Raw genomic sequence first — 13,193 nt, forward strand, 5'->3', positions numbered from 1 at the left:
GCTGGAAGCACATAAACTGAGCCGTGCTGCTCGTCAGCAGCATTAGTGGCAACAGCTGTGCGTCATTCAGCCCCCAGTCTGTCCTATCAAAATTAAAACGTTCTTAGCGTGAGCCTTCAGCAGTTAGCTTAATTATTCCAACCCCAGGTAACGCTTTCAGTATGCGGCAGGTTCTGTCAACACGACTGGCAGAGGAGTGGAAGCTACACAGAAGCCCAGAGGTTTTTTTTCGCTTTCTGTGAGCTGCTAATATCTGCGTTTGGGGAGTGTCCTTGTAGTTCAATGCTGTTAAGGTGATTTATTTGTTTATTTATTACTTTTCCCATTTGGGAATGTACTGTATAATGCCCACTTTCTACTACATACAAGTTAAAAAGTACAATTATTTCTAGAACCTTTTTTTTTGTACCACAAATTGCTTTTACTTTTTTGAGGCTCAGATTTATTTTATTTATTTTTTATCTTTTTTTATGTTCTGCCTTTCTAGTGTCTTATTTTCTTTTAAAAATGTATACGAAATCATAGTTTTTACTTTCAGTGAAAGATTTATGATTTAAAAAAAAAAACTCAATTAGGTTACGACTCATAATTGTGAGAAAATCAATAAATGTATGAGTTTGAATTTCAATATTTCAGCGTACCATATTAAAGACATATTACATATGTCCTTTTTTTGCTGTTTCAAGTAGTGGAAAAGGTCGTTCATACTTCACTCTTTGTTTATAATTAGCTACATACACAAACACGAAACAAAATATGTAGCTTTTCTTTGTGCATTTTGAGGTTGCCAAAGTTAAGCTAGCATAAATGACCTACTTTCTGCTTCCATCTGGACATGGTGCATAGATAAAAGTGCTGCGCGTGTGTCATACGGTTGTCACTTAGTGTCGAATTAAATTCTGTACATCTATGAGTTCAGTGGCCTAAAGAACAATTGGTCCACGTGTTTCGCTCCAGCAGAAAAATCTAAGTTTGCACATGACGTGTTCAGACCAAGTTTAGTATTACAAATAAGAGGACCTTTAAAGGGAGCCCTGTGGGATCCCTTTATGTACAGTAAAATAAAACTGAACAGGGAAATGTATACAGCGATGAAACCCATTACTAAGTAAAAAGTTTCCTCAGAGCCGCAATTTTAGGAATCTGTGATCACTACCCAAAAAAGAAAAAGACAGTCAACTGTGATGCTAAATGTTTTTGTTCATCAAGTTCAACTGTTTCATTCACAACATAGTGGTATTTCAATATTTTGTTTTGATGTTATTGCACCAAAAATCCTTCTATGCTACTTTTGAAACTGAACTTACTGATTATTTGAACAATTATAAATCAATAATGATGTCCCTTTTGTTGGGTTTTAACGTCGGGACCCGTACGTTATTGATCTAAAGGATCACAGTGTGATCATTTTGAAAGTATGCAGTGTGAACCTGAGTAATGTTCAGGACTTTGACATGAGTAAAATAGGCTGCGGTCAGAATGTGAGCCTGTGTCCATCCCTCTCTGTCTCTGCTTCTCTTCATCATTTTAGAGAGGGGGGGGGGGGGGAGTGGAAATCTATTTCCTATGCTGTGATGAATAGTGCCACCTTTCTCATCAGTCTTGCTCACTTTTGTTGCTTTTTCTCATTCTCTTTTTCTTTTTTCCTTTTGGTTCCTGAAGTAAAAGGCTGGAGGACTGGGAGGAGTCGATATTCGTCCGCCACAAAGAGCAGAGCTACAGGTTGAGAGACAATGTCCATTTCCACATGTACATCAGCACTTCGCCATGTGGGGACGGGAGGCTCAACTCGCCTTATGAAATTACAAGTGATCGTAAGAAGCCAGACATTCATTCATTCCATCACAGTGTGAAAGATAAAAGCACATTCTTGTCTTATTTGCTGAAAATTAATTGTTAATTAGTTAAGATAACTTTCTAGGGATGCACAATATTGTATTTTTTGTCGATATCCGATATGCCAATATCCTAAAACTCATTTGGCTGATAACCGATACCAATACCGATTTTTTTTTTTTTTTTTTTTTCTTGTACCTATTCACTGAAACTACATGGCTTTCTCTATTGTGGACTTGAAATACTACATTGTCTTTGTCAATTTAGCTTGCTACCAAATGCTAAGAAGGGAGCTGAACATGATGGAACACTTTGAACTTACATTATGTTTAAATGTCAAGTTTATTCGTGACATTTGTTCTCTAAGACAATGACAACACTCAGACCGTGCAAATGTGACATTGTGCTGCAGGCATCATTGTCGCTGGTTTGTCATAGAAAAACACCTTTTATATCGTTTGACAGAATGTCCGATATTAAATTTGACAGCTAATATCGGCCGATACAGCTACTATGTTGATAATATTGTGCATCCCTATAATTTTGGTTTGTTCTGCAAATTTAGAAACATAATCTTGACTATTATGTCAAGATTATTATGTCAAGACTGTTTTTCGTCTGTCCTCACACATAACTGCAACCGACTCCGTTTGTATCCTCCGCATGGAGAAACATTCAGGAAACTCGTACAGAGAGAGTGAAGATGCTACCATCATCAGAGAAGCCTTAGAAATATTAGGCATTAAACCTCATAAATGTTCTGCAGTGGGCTCACAGAGATTATGAAATTTCAGGACACCTTTGACCGACTGTTCTTAAACATTTCAGAGCCGGAAGCTACCGGCTTAATTTTTAGTCTCTGTCGGATCATAGGAACAGCTACAGAGCGAGAGAGGAAAACGACGGGAGGAACTGTGCTTTAAGCCCTAAGAAATGTGAGGCTATTAAAACATGAAGAGGAATTCTCTTGCATACATTTCAGTAACATTTTTTTTTTTTTGACAGGAATGTAGTTTCTGAGTCACAGATCTGACAGCTAGTAAGTAAAACAAAAGTACATGATTTGAGAACAAATCCTGAAGGATGCAGATGAAAAGATCTTGTAAACACTGATTGGACCTCAAAAATATGAGCAACTCCCACCAGTTCATCACTAACGGTCTCTTCCTTTTATATATTCAAGTACTATGGACCTTTACTAACAGTACAAGAACCTAAAGAGATCCCTTAGCTTTGCACACTCCCATGAAGAGACATGACATCTCAAAGATAAAATAGGACGATGTGATTAAACAACGTTTCCCCCCCTATTCAGACAGAGCCTACTTAAACAGACCTGTTCTTATTTCCCTCCTTTCAAGTACACAGCAGCAGACACCTTATGAGGAAGCATCGAAGCCACCTGCGGACCAAAATCGAGTCTGGCGAAGGGACGGTACCTTTGCGATGCCGTGGGCCCGTCCAGACATGGGATGGCGTTCTGCAGGGCGAGCAGCTCATCACCATGTCCTGCACAGACAAAATCACCAGGTCGGTGCTGTCACATGACCCAATTGGAGTTAAAGCTTTAAATTGAGTAGCATTGCTCTGATCTAACATGACCAGTATCTGAATCCCTGACTAACTTCATTATTTTAGGTCTGCTGTCTGTGATCTTATGTCGGCTGCACATACAGTGAGTTGTGCAGCTGTATTATTTTTAAAAAAATTTAATTCACTGTATTTGCACGGTTTTCAAAAAAACCGTGCAAATGCAGTTTGCACGCTACTTTGTTGATCTTGCAACGGTTGGGGTTTTTCCTTCCTCTTCTGTTTAAAGGATCCTAGAAAAGTAATGGGGACTATATTGGCTTATGCAGCTTCCTGTCTGTGTCATGTGACCTGCTTTGTACGATGTGCTCAGACAGCTGTTGGTGCAGAAGCCGGAGCCGCAGAAGCATTAGCTTTATAGGATGCATTCACACTAGCCCTGTTTAGTCCGGTTTAATCAAACTCTAGCTTGTTTGAATGAGATCTTGGCAATGACCCAGTGATATTATAACTCAATCTTTACTGTCTGCTGAAGAAGATTCAATCACCTCGGCAAGATTCAATCACCTCGGCATTCCAGATGATTGAAACCGAAAGCTTATTATTAGCTTTCAGAGTAGCTAAAGTCAAGCTTGATCTACTCTGATTAATTCAGCTAAAAATGACATAAACAGGAGAGGACACTAAAAATTTAATTTGTTTGTTCCTAAATAATAAAAAAAAAAATGAGATGGTAAAAATCACAACAAAAGTGACGTATCCTGTCCTGATGCAACAGAACATTGTACAATCCACAGCCTCGACCCTTCCACCCCCCACTCATGTATTATTGATGGATAAGACAGGACTACACAATCCAGAGTTTAATACATCAGCAAACAATGCAACTGCAGTCAAATGTTTATCCTGTAATTCTGATTAAATGTAATATTACTTTTTTTTTTTTTTGCAATTAAAAGTTAATGAGTTTTCTAGCTCAAACATGAAATTCAATTTATTAACTATTGACTCAGCTCAGTGGAGGAGATACAAAAACATCTTCTAGAGGAAATTCTTATTTCTGAGTTTGAAGGCCTCATTTCTATTTTGTGCGCAGGCTTTTTCTGTGGATCTAGAGAGAAGTTTACTTGTAAATAAAAGTGGTAATATTGGCATGTATAATACTGCTCTGCTTACTTCTATCCATTTTAACTTATCTTACAAAAGTCACAATCAAATTTTCTATTTGCAGTTACTATTTTTACTCACTGGGGCACATTTCTGTATATGTGTGTGTGTGTATATATAAATAAATAAAGAGAACCTTCAGCTTTCAATCACCCGAGAAATTTCTGGTGTGCTTAAACAAAGGCAGGTAACCCGAGTGGTGGAAAGGTTAACTTTATTAGAAGATTACCTTCTTCATGAAGAGCAGAGATTTGGCAGAATGAGGCATTTTAAAACGGGCTTTCTGAAAGCCGAGCCGAGACTTGTCTGATATTTACCTAATCCATTTCTCTGCGCATGTGTCCAGGAAGCATGCTAGTCTAGGTAGTGCTTGTATTGATTTCCCATATGTGTCTGAATTTGGTAATCCTATTCTAATGAATGAGTGCATTAATCGTGACTCTAAATCAGTAGCGTTGACTCTTTACTCGCCATCATGCTGGTCAAAGACTTGGCCTGTATATTCTAACAAGTAGCTCACTCAAACATAATTTTTTGTGAACTGTTTTTGCTTAGCCGCTTCTTAAATACTTACGATGAGTAAAATTTTAAAATGTACAAAGTGTATATAGTTTATAGACACGATAAAGCATCAGTGATTGACTATGGCTCATTTACAGTCATATGCAAAGTTGAATCATTTCTGAGGCTACAGTCTATCTGATGTGATGAAACACACATTTAGAGGTGCTAACTGATTGAGATGCATTCAGAGATACATGAGTAGATATATTCATAATAACCTCCAATAATCTGTGACAACTTTGTTCAAACTAAGACTTTTACTTCTGTTAGTTTATAAATCACTGAACGGATTGGCATTAAAGATCTGCTGCTGTTGTACCAACCTTCCAGACCAATCAGGTCTTCTGGTTCTGGTTCTGGTTCTGCTCTGCAAAACCAGAACCAAACCTGGAGAAGCAGCATTCAGCTTCTATGCGCCACAAATCTGGGACAAACTTCCAGAAAACTGCAAAACAGCTGAAACACTGAGAACTTTTAAATGAAGACTAAAAACCCAGCTGTTTAGTCGCTTTAGACTCATAATAACTAGAACATCGATCAATATATTTAATGTATATTTGTTTGAGAATGGCATTTGACAAATTATGTTTGTTGCTTTTTTTTTTGCAACTGTTTACTGTATTATGTTTGTGTGGCCCAAAGCATTTTGAACTGCCTTGTTGCTGAAATGAGCTGTACAAATAAACTTGACTGTTTGAGTTGGGTTCAAAATCAAAATGTTAAAAGGAAATGAGTGGGATGGATATACTGCATATCTCATAACCTGCAATAAGCATCCTAGTAATTTGTTTAAAAAAAACAACAAAAAAAACCCCACAGGATGATTGTGGCACCACCGTGTGGAGATGAGGGTGTGCAGGTTCATCATATATATAATTTTTCATAATGTCTTCCAAACCATGCAGCATATTCCTTTTTACTCAACTTTATTGATTAGGCGACTTCTGAACTGGCTGCTCCAGATTTTTATTTAGGGGTATCAGTTCTTGCCATAGACGCACAAACACTAGTATTTGTCAAACAACCTGGAAATGATGTATCAAGTTTTCTTGTACGTTCCAAATATGCATTACTTTACCAACAAACAAACAAAAAGTCCCAATGAAATACTTTGAAGTTTGTAGTTTTGCAATGCAACAAAAAGTGACAAAGTTTTACTGGGCATAATTACTTTCTCAACACGCTGCAAAAGTGTATCTAGACAACTCAAGTATACACCCCCACTGGCAGGGAGCCCACACACCAGTTTTTTCTGAATTGTCTGAAATCAGTTTTTTTTTGTGTGTGTTTTTTTCCCCCCTAAGTTTCTCTGCCAAGACGTGGCCTCTTCATGAGCTGAAACCATGAATTTAGCTTCGTAAGCATCTCACTGTGCCAACCGAGCCATACAGAACGACAGCTGAGCTGCAGTGGTGTGTGTGTGTGTGGGGGGGGGGGGGGGGGCGTGCGTGTGTGTGTGTGTGTGTGACAGAGAGAAAGGACTGGTAGAACCATGCAGAGAAACAGAGCAAAATGATGCAGAAGACGGTTAGGAGTGGAGGTGAACCCCTCTCCTGTGTCGCCGCTGTTAATTTGACCAATTTGATTCAGTTGGCCGGGGTTGGGGACGGTGTGATTAAATCTACCCAGGTCACCAACAAGGGTGAAAGCAATTACTTTACAAAAAAACAGAGTGACGGGGGACAGGCGGAGGGGACATCCTGCCTTTCATCCCTGCCTCCACCCTTCACCCTCCTCCCTGCCTGGAGAAGACGGCAGACGTGCTCTCTTTGCTCCACAGCTTCCTCCTCCTCTTCTTTTTTTTTTTTTCTTTTAATCGCTGTAAATGATCAGTGGTCGCCGTTAAAGTGAGTGGGTCACCGAGGGCCGGTTTATCAAGGTCAGGCGAGGAGGGCGGAACTGAGAGCAGCTGAGGGCCGCGCGCTCCGGCTCTCTGCTGCAGTCTGGAAGTGATCCCCCCCCCCCTCCTCTCTGGATACTCTTTTTGTCCTCTGTCCCGCTCATTGCGCAGCCTCCCATTACTTTTTATTTTATTTCCTCACTCCCTTTTACTTCCCGCACTTTATTATAGTTATTCCAGCTTCGACCAGCGGGGACATTAGAGATCCCGCGCGCTCATCGTAAACATCCCTGACGACCAAAAAGAAAGAAAAAAAAAAGAAACAAGCTCTCGCCGCCTCGGCCGCTTTTGTTTTCTTAAGCGGTGCCCGGCGAAGACACTTTTGCAAATATTTGATTTGAAGGTGACAGCTGGATTTAATTGAGGGGCCTAAATGGCTTTCATATAACGATGATGTTCTCAATTTCACTGCGGTTTTATGCAGATGAACACATTACTTTAATGGCTCGGCATTTACTGGAGGAGGCAGAGGAGGGGATGCAGAGAGGGGAGGAAGAAGGTCTCTTCCCGAGCCAGATGGCTGTCTCTTCTTGCATGAGATTAGAAGATGTCTCAGATTCACTGTGTTGCATTCGGAGTGAATTAATATTTCAGCCCAAACTACTTCTTTTTTTTTTTTTTTTTCTTAGCATCATCGGAGCACTTGGGATGCGTATGTGTTGGCGTTTCGAACAAAGCGCCTTTTTTTCCCCCCTGTTTGGGAGGGAAAGGCAGATCTTAGTGACAGATTGCAGGTAAAGCGGATGCAGACTCTCAGCCGCTTAGCGATTTTTTTTTTTTTCCCAGAAAGCCGTTGATGTTAATTGACTGCTTGGAAAGCAAAAGCAGCTGTAATGAGTGATTATTAAGACGGCGAGTGCCAGGGAGGGGGAAGAGGGAAAAAAAGACAAGCGGGGCACCGTAATTGCATCTACGAGAAAAAAAAAAAAAAGAGGAGGCATTGATTAACAAAAAGAACGATGTAAAGAAATTAGCCGCGTAACGTCGGGAGCTCAGGTAAAACAGCAGACCTCCTCTACCCCGATAAATGGCGGGAATGGTAATAAACACGGTAATTATCATTTTCCACCCTCAAATTAGCATCTGCTGGTTAAATGGGTGGGGGTTTCCACGGTAGGTGGCACGCGACCAGCTGGCTGCGGAGTTATTCGTGTCGCGTGTGAGGCTTCCTGAACAAAACTGAAGGTGATTGGCCCTTGCGCAGAGCAATCGACGGCGGCTCTCCTGCAGTGCATTAACCTCAGTGGCACTGATGAATGCACACATGGTAATGTGTTGTTCCATGTAATGAGTGCTGATGTACTGACCTTTGGCCGTGTTGTTTTTGGCGGTGATGTTTTGGGGATGTGTGTGTTGCGTGGGTGTGTGTACCCAACCAGTGGCTGTGATTCATCACGTCCCACATCGAGATAATGATCAAATTGTCTCTACCTGTCATCGAGGCGCTCACAGCTGTCTGTCTGTCCTCCGTCATCCAGTCTTGCCTCTTCCTCTGACGCCTCGTCTTGCTTTTCTCCTTCTCTCAGGTGGAACATCTTGGGCCTGCAGGGGGCGCTGCTGAGCCACTTTGTGGAGCCGGTGTACCTGCACAGCATCACTGTGGGAAGCCTGCGCCACACTGGTCACCTGAGCAGAGTTCTGACCCAGCGGCAGGAGCGCCTGGGCCCTCTGCCCGCCACATACAGACGCAGCCAACCTCTGCTAAGTGGTACGGCTAATTATTATTTGACCCCTGTTTAAAAGGCGGCTACTCTACATGGCTACATCTATGCCAAAGGTACTGAAAAGTGTTTCTGTATTCGCAAAATGTTCAGATTTGGCGACATAGGGAAATCTCCATGCTGGTACCATGTAGGACATATTGTTGTTGACGTAATTAGGTTGTAAATATGACTCTATTCAGAGACATTTTGAAACAAAGTATGTTTGGAAAGATTGGTTCCCACTTCCTGAGCTGTATTTTACATCAGTTTCCTATGAAGGCTGGCTATGCAATTCTGCTCAATTGTCATCTCCCGTCAGTGCTTTGATCGACCATCCTCAATGTTCTCAGACCAAGCTAGTACTGGAACATGCTAATGTGGTAACTGGGTGGGAATGAAGAGGACTGGGGCTTCAGAGTACCAACGGGGATTTATAGAGTGTAATTGTATCATTGGTTACTTATTCAACAAACCAAAGATGTTACTTTGAAGTATTTTGGGAATCTAGACTGTCACTGATGCTAGCATGTAAAGACTGATTAGCCATTGACATAGTTAGCTAGGTATCACTTTAGTAGTTTGTCACCTGAATGCTAGTTTTATTAGCAGTATGGCCGCTTCAAGATGTTTATTTCATAGTTTCTGCACAATAAAAACATTTTGCCTGTTATTACAAATATGCTTGCCAATAATCCCTAGTTATCACCTTTTTAATAAGAAATGCACCTGGATAGACTAAACATCGCTTTTGGCGAATGACGGCTCAGAGTAACATAACAATAGTTGTCAAGCACAACCGCGACAATTCAGCACCTGCTCAGATCCTCAATATTCCATCTTAATGAATTAGCATCAGCTTCCAGCTCCTAACCTGAAGATTTTGACATGTGTACAAGATTCTTCACGAAAAGTATGACTCATCTTCAAGCCAAGCGCGCCACATCAGATCATTTCTTACACCCGGCCCACAAACGCTTCACGAACTCGTGTTCCACCGCCGCTCCACACTGTCATTGTTCCAAGCCTGAAAAGCAACAGCTTAGATGTCGTCTGGCAAGTCAGCGTCCCGGGCTCCGTCGAGACCCGAGGCTTCTGTTTGTGGGAAAGATGAATGCTGGCAGACGATCTGAATGACACCCAACTTGTAGCGACGGCGTCAGCCATCACTTCAGATCTAGGCCAGTCGGCGAGGTGGCGTGGCAGACGAGCAGAGAGATGTAGGGCAACGTTTGGTTTCTGGGGGATCATTGATAAGAACAAAAGCAGCGACAGTTACAAACAGGGAAACACTTTAAATCATGTCAGAGACTCTGTATGGATATGAAGCGAGCTCTACTGTTCTCTTTCCCCTTGTATTGGCCGTCTTTAGTAAAAGGAAGAAAAAAGACATTTCTCGATCGATATGGTGTGAATTTAAACTAGTCGCCCAAGAAAAGTTGAAGAAAACATAATAAAGGGAAATTAATAGAAATGGGTAATGCAAATGAGACAAACGTTTTGTTTTTTATTATTTATCTCGTATAAGGTTTGTGCTAACCTCTTTGGGAAGTGCTGCCGTTTCGTCGGGTCCTCTCCCCGTTTGGCGTGTTTTAAAACGATTCTGTTCTCCTTGTGTCTGGATCTGTCAGATCTCCGCACCTCCTGTGCTTTGAGTGGCAAAAGCCTATTGAAGAGCACAAGGGTGAGGGAAGGGAAGGAGATGGACAGACAGGCCTACACCAAATCAATGCAATCAGACCTCTTATCAGTCAGCCATTCAATCTGACGGGAGACCCGGACAGCGAAGGGTGGGAGGACGGAAAAGAAGGGAAGACGGATGTTTGCTTGCATTCAGATGTCCACACACCTCAACCTTCCTCTGCTCTCCTCCATCACCCCAACGTTGACTCTGATGAAACATTGACTCTGATGAGTCCAACTCCCTCCCCCTGCTTTATTTAAAAGCACGGCCCCCAGAGGAACGTCCAGGAGATCGCCGGGGCCGCTCTTATCGCAAACAGCCAAAGCAGCTCCACCTGAACCCCGAGGGCTAAACTCCCAAACACATCGATAGACCGACCGGCTTGTCCTTGACTGTTCAACAAACACAAACCGGGACTTTGTTGTTTTGGGGTTTTTTGTGGGATAAAGGGAACCAAAGCAGCAGCATTATTAACGATTATTCAGTTATTAACGTTTGATTCAGATTGTCGGAGCTGGACTCGCTTTAGTACGTTTTGATAGAAAACGGAGCTTATTGGGGAAAACATCAGAAGACTTTTGAACTTTTTCGCTTTAGGAGGAAATGAAAACATTGCTTAAAATCAATTACTCATTAAATTCTAATGTCATCTAAGTAGCAGCACAGAGGCTACATGGATTTTTGCTTTTCTTTTTACTTTCATTAAAGGGCGAGCCTCCATCAAAATCCGCTTTAAACAACAATCAATCGGGGGGGGGAAATTCAAGTTTCCACTGCTCCTGGTGTTTCCCTGAAGGCGTGTAGTGGCCCTTTAACTTTATCACCTTGAGGAAAATTCTTATTCCTTACCCTGATCTTAATATACTCACTGAAAATCTACAGTTTCTATCAAACTTGTTGCTTCAAACACACCAAGCTGCTACCTGTAGTATCAGGTACACATGCATGGTTTAAAAAAATAAATAAATAAAAATCCTATATGCAGATGCTCCCATTGAGCTTCTCTCACTCTGCCAAGCATCCTCCCAGTGGAGAAATTGATCAAGTCTTCATTGAAGGGAAAAATCAAATTGGCTATTACAGAAACACAGGAGTCAAGGCCATTGAATGGATGAAATGAGCCGTGAATGGAGCCAGAGGAAAGGCAAGAAGGCACGATGGATAGGGGGCTCTTTTGTTCAAAGAGGTGCATCTGCACAAGAGAGGAGAACGATGGGTAATAAGAGACTCTGAGGATTGTTCCTGTGGCAGGTGATTCATCCAGCTCCGTGGAGCGGAGGAAAAAGAAGAGGTGAGGCCGGTGAATGGAAGACGAGCGTGGAAATGGGGGGGGCGATCCGCAGGCGCGTGCTGAGGCATTGTAGTTCCGGTTTTGTGTTATAACAAGCTGCCTGTCAGATGATGAGATCATGAGGCATTTGTTGCCAACCCGTTAAAGAAACCGGCTGCGGAAAAAGGTCCACCTTAACACAGAGCGTTACAATAAATAACTGGGTTGGAAATCAAGCTGAAATCCTCGCAGCTGTCCCTTTGTAAAGACGGTACATGGACGGGCATAATGTGAAAGGCCACAAGGCGTCTAAATGTTGATGCTGCGAGGGATTGTGGGAGAGCACATTTCTGGTATTCTCTCGTTTTCTTTCTCTCTCTCTCTCTCTTTTGCCGTAGGAGACGGGAAAGAAGCAGTCAAGATGTTATTCAGAAAACATCCAGAGAAGTTAGCTAGCTCATATCACAGTCAAGACTAATATTCATAACCTTTTACTGAGAAATATAGTCCAGGGGAAGAGTGAACCATTTGTAGGGTGTTCTCATTCTTAAAATGTTTTAATGTATCCAAAAATTAAGGCCTTAAAATGTCTTAGATTCATTTAAAGAAATGTAAGTTGGCCTTAAATACATTTAAATCGCACATGTCCGCCTCTGTATTGTTCATTGCATTCTGTGACTTAAGGTGGCTATTGCTGACTAAATGCTAATACACCTTGCTATCTAGTATCCTAGCTTTTTTTTGTGGTTTTTTTGAGGCCCTCATGGTTAAGTGCAAATTTATCGCAGGTCGGCTGGACGAGGTTCAGTTTCACCACTGACTCATGTCCACTGACCCATTCGATGCTAGTTGCATTCTGAAAATCTAAACTGGCATCAAAAGTCTGAAATTCCAGACCGAACTACCAGAACCAAAGAGCTGAACCTACTCCTGAGGCCAACTACAGTCTAGACATGGGGCATGCAACAGGCAGTGACTGTATAAAGCATGTTAATGTTTTGATTGTTGATTCTATGTTGCATTGTGTTTCTGTGTTTGATATGATGTAAAGCACTTTGAAATGCCTTGCTGCTGAAATGTGCTATACAAATAAAATTTGATTTGATTTTGATTTAATGAAAGGACATCTCTTAAAGTTCATTCATTGCAATCTTAAGAAGGTCTTTAAAAGTCTTAAATTGGAGTTGGTGGAACCTGCAGAAACCCTGATCTGGCTCTGGTGGTCAGTCTGGGGCTTGACGTGAGACACTTCGCCTCCTGACCCAGAAAATAATTTTGGCATAAATTAAATAATATAATGCTCCTATAAAACACAACAAAAGCACAGGTAAATGTATAATAATATCATAGTTTTTGTTAGTTGTGAGTAGTTTCATATAGATTTGACTCTAGTTACATTAACTTTGATTCATGTTGATTCAACTCTTAACAGAACAACCAAATTATTTTGTATGAGCAAGAAAAATAATGCTTTAGTTGACGGCTCTGAGTTACAGCCTTACAAGAAGCTCAGCTAAAAGAAAGGAGGAACAAATCTCTGGA

General features: G+C 41.4%; 1 protein-coding gene across 3 annotated transcripts in view; it reads left to right on the top strand.

Annotated features, from left to right (window-relative positions):
* The window catches only part of adarb2 (adenosine deaminase RNA specific B2 (inactive)), a 227,530-nt gene that overhangs the window by 186,447 nt on the left and 27,890 nt on the right, over positions 1 to 13,193 (top strand). For all 3 annotated transcript variants that reach the window (XR_004337280.1, XR_004337281.1, XM_032550940.1), the window contains exons 6-8: positions 1,663 to 1,814; positions 3,198 to 3,366; positions 8,524 to 8,705. Coding sequence is in view for 1 of the 3 variants with exons in the window: in XM_032550940.1 (XP_032406831.1) it covers positions 1,663 to 1,814; positions 3,198 to 3,366; positions 8,524 to 8,705 (503 nt within the window). In the remaining 2 variants the exon portion in view is untranslated. The remainder of the gene's footprint in view (positions 1 to 1,662; positions 1,815 to 3,197; positions 3,367 to 8,523; positions 8,706 to 13,193) is intronic.

Source organism: Xiphophorus hellerii, chromosome 21 (assembly GCF_003331165.1).
Source record: "Xiphophorus hellerii strain 12219 chromosome 21, Xiphophorus_hellerii-4.1, whole genome shotgun sequence".
In the NCBI taxonomy this organism is placed as follows: Eukaryota; Metazoa; Chordata; class Actinopteri; order Cyprinodontiformes; family Poeciliidae; genus Xiphophorus; species Xiphophorus hellerii.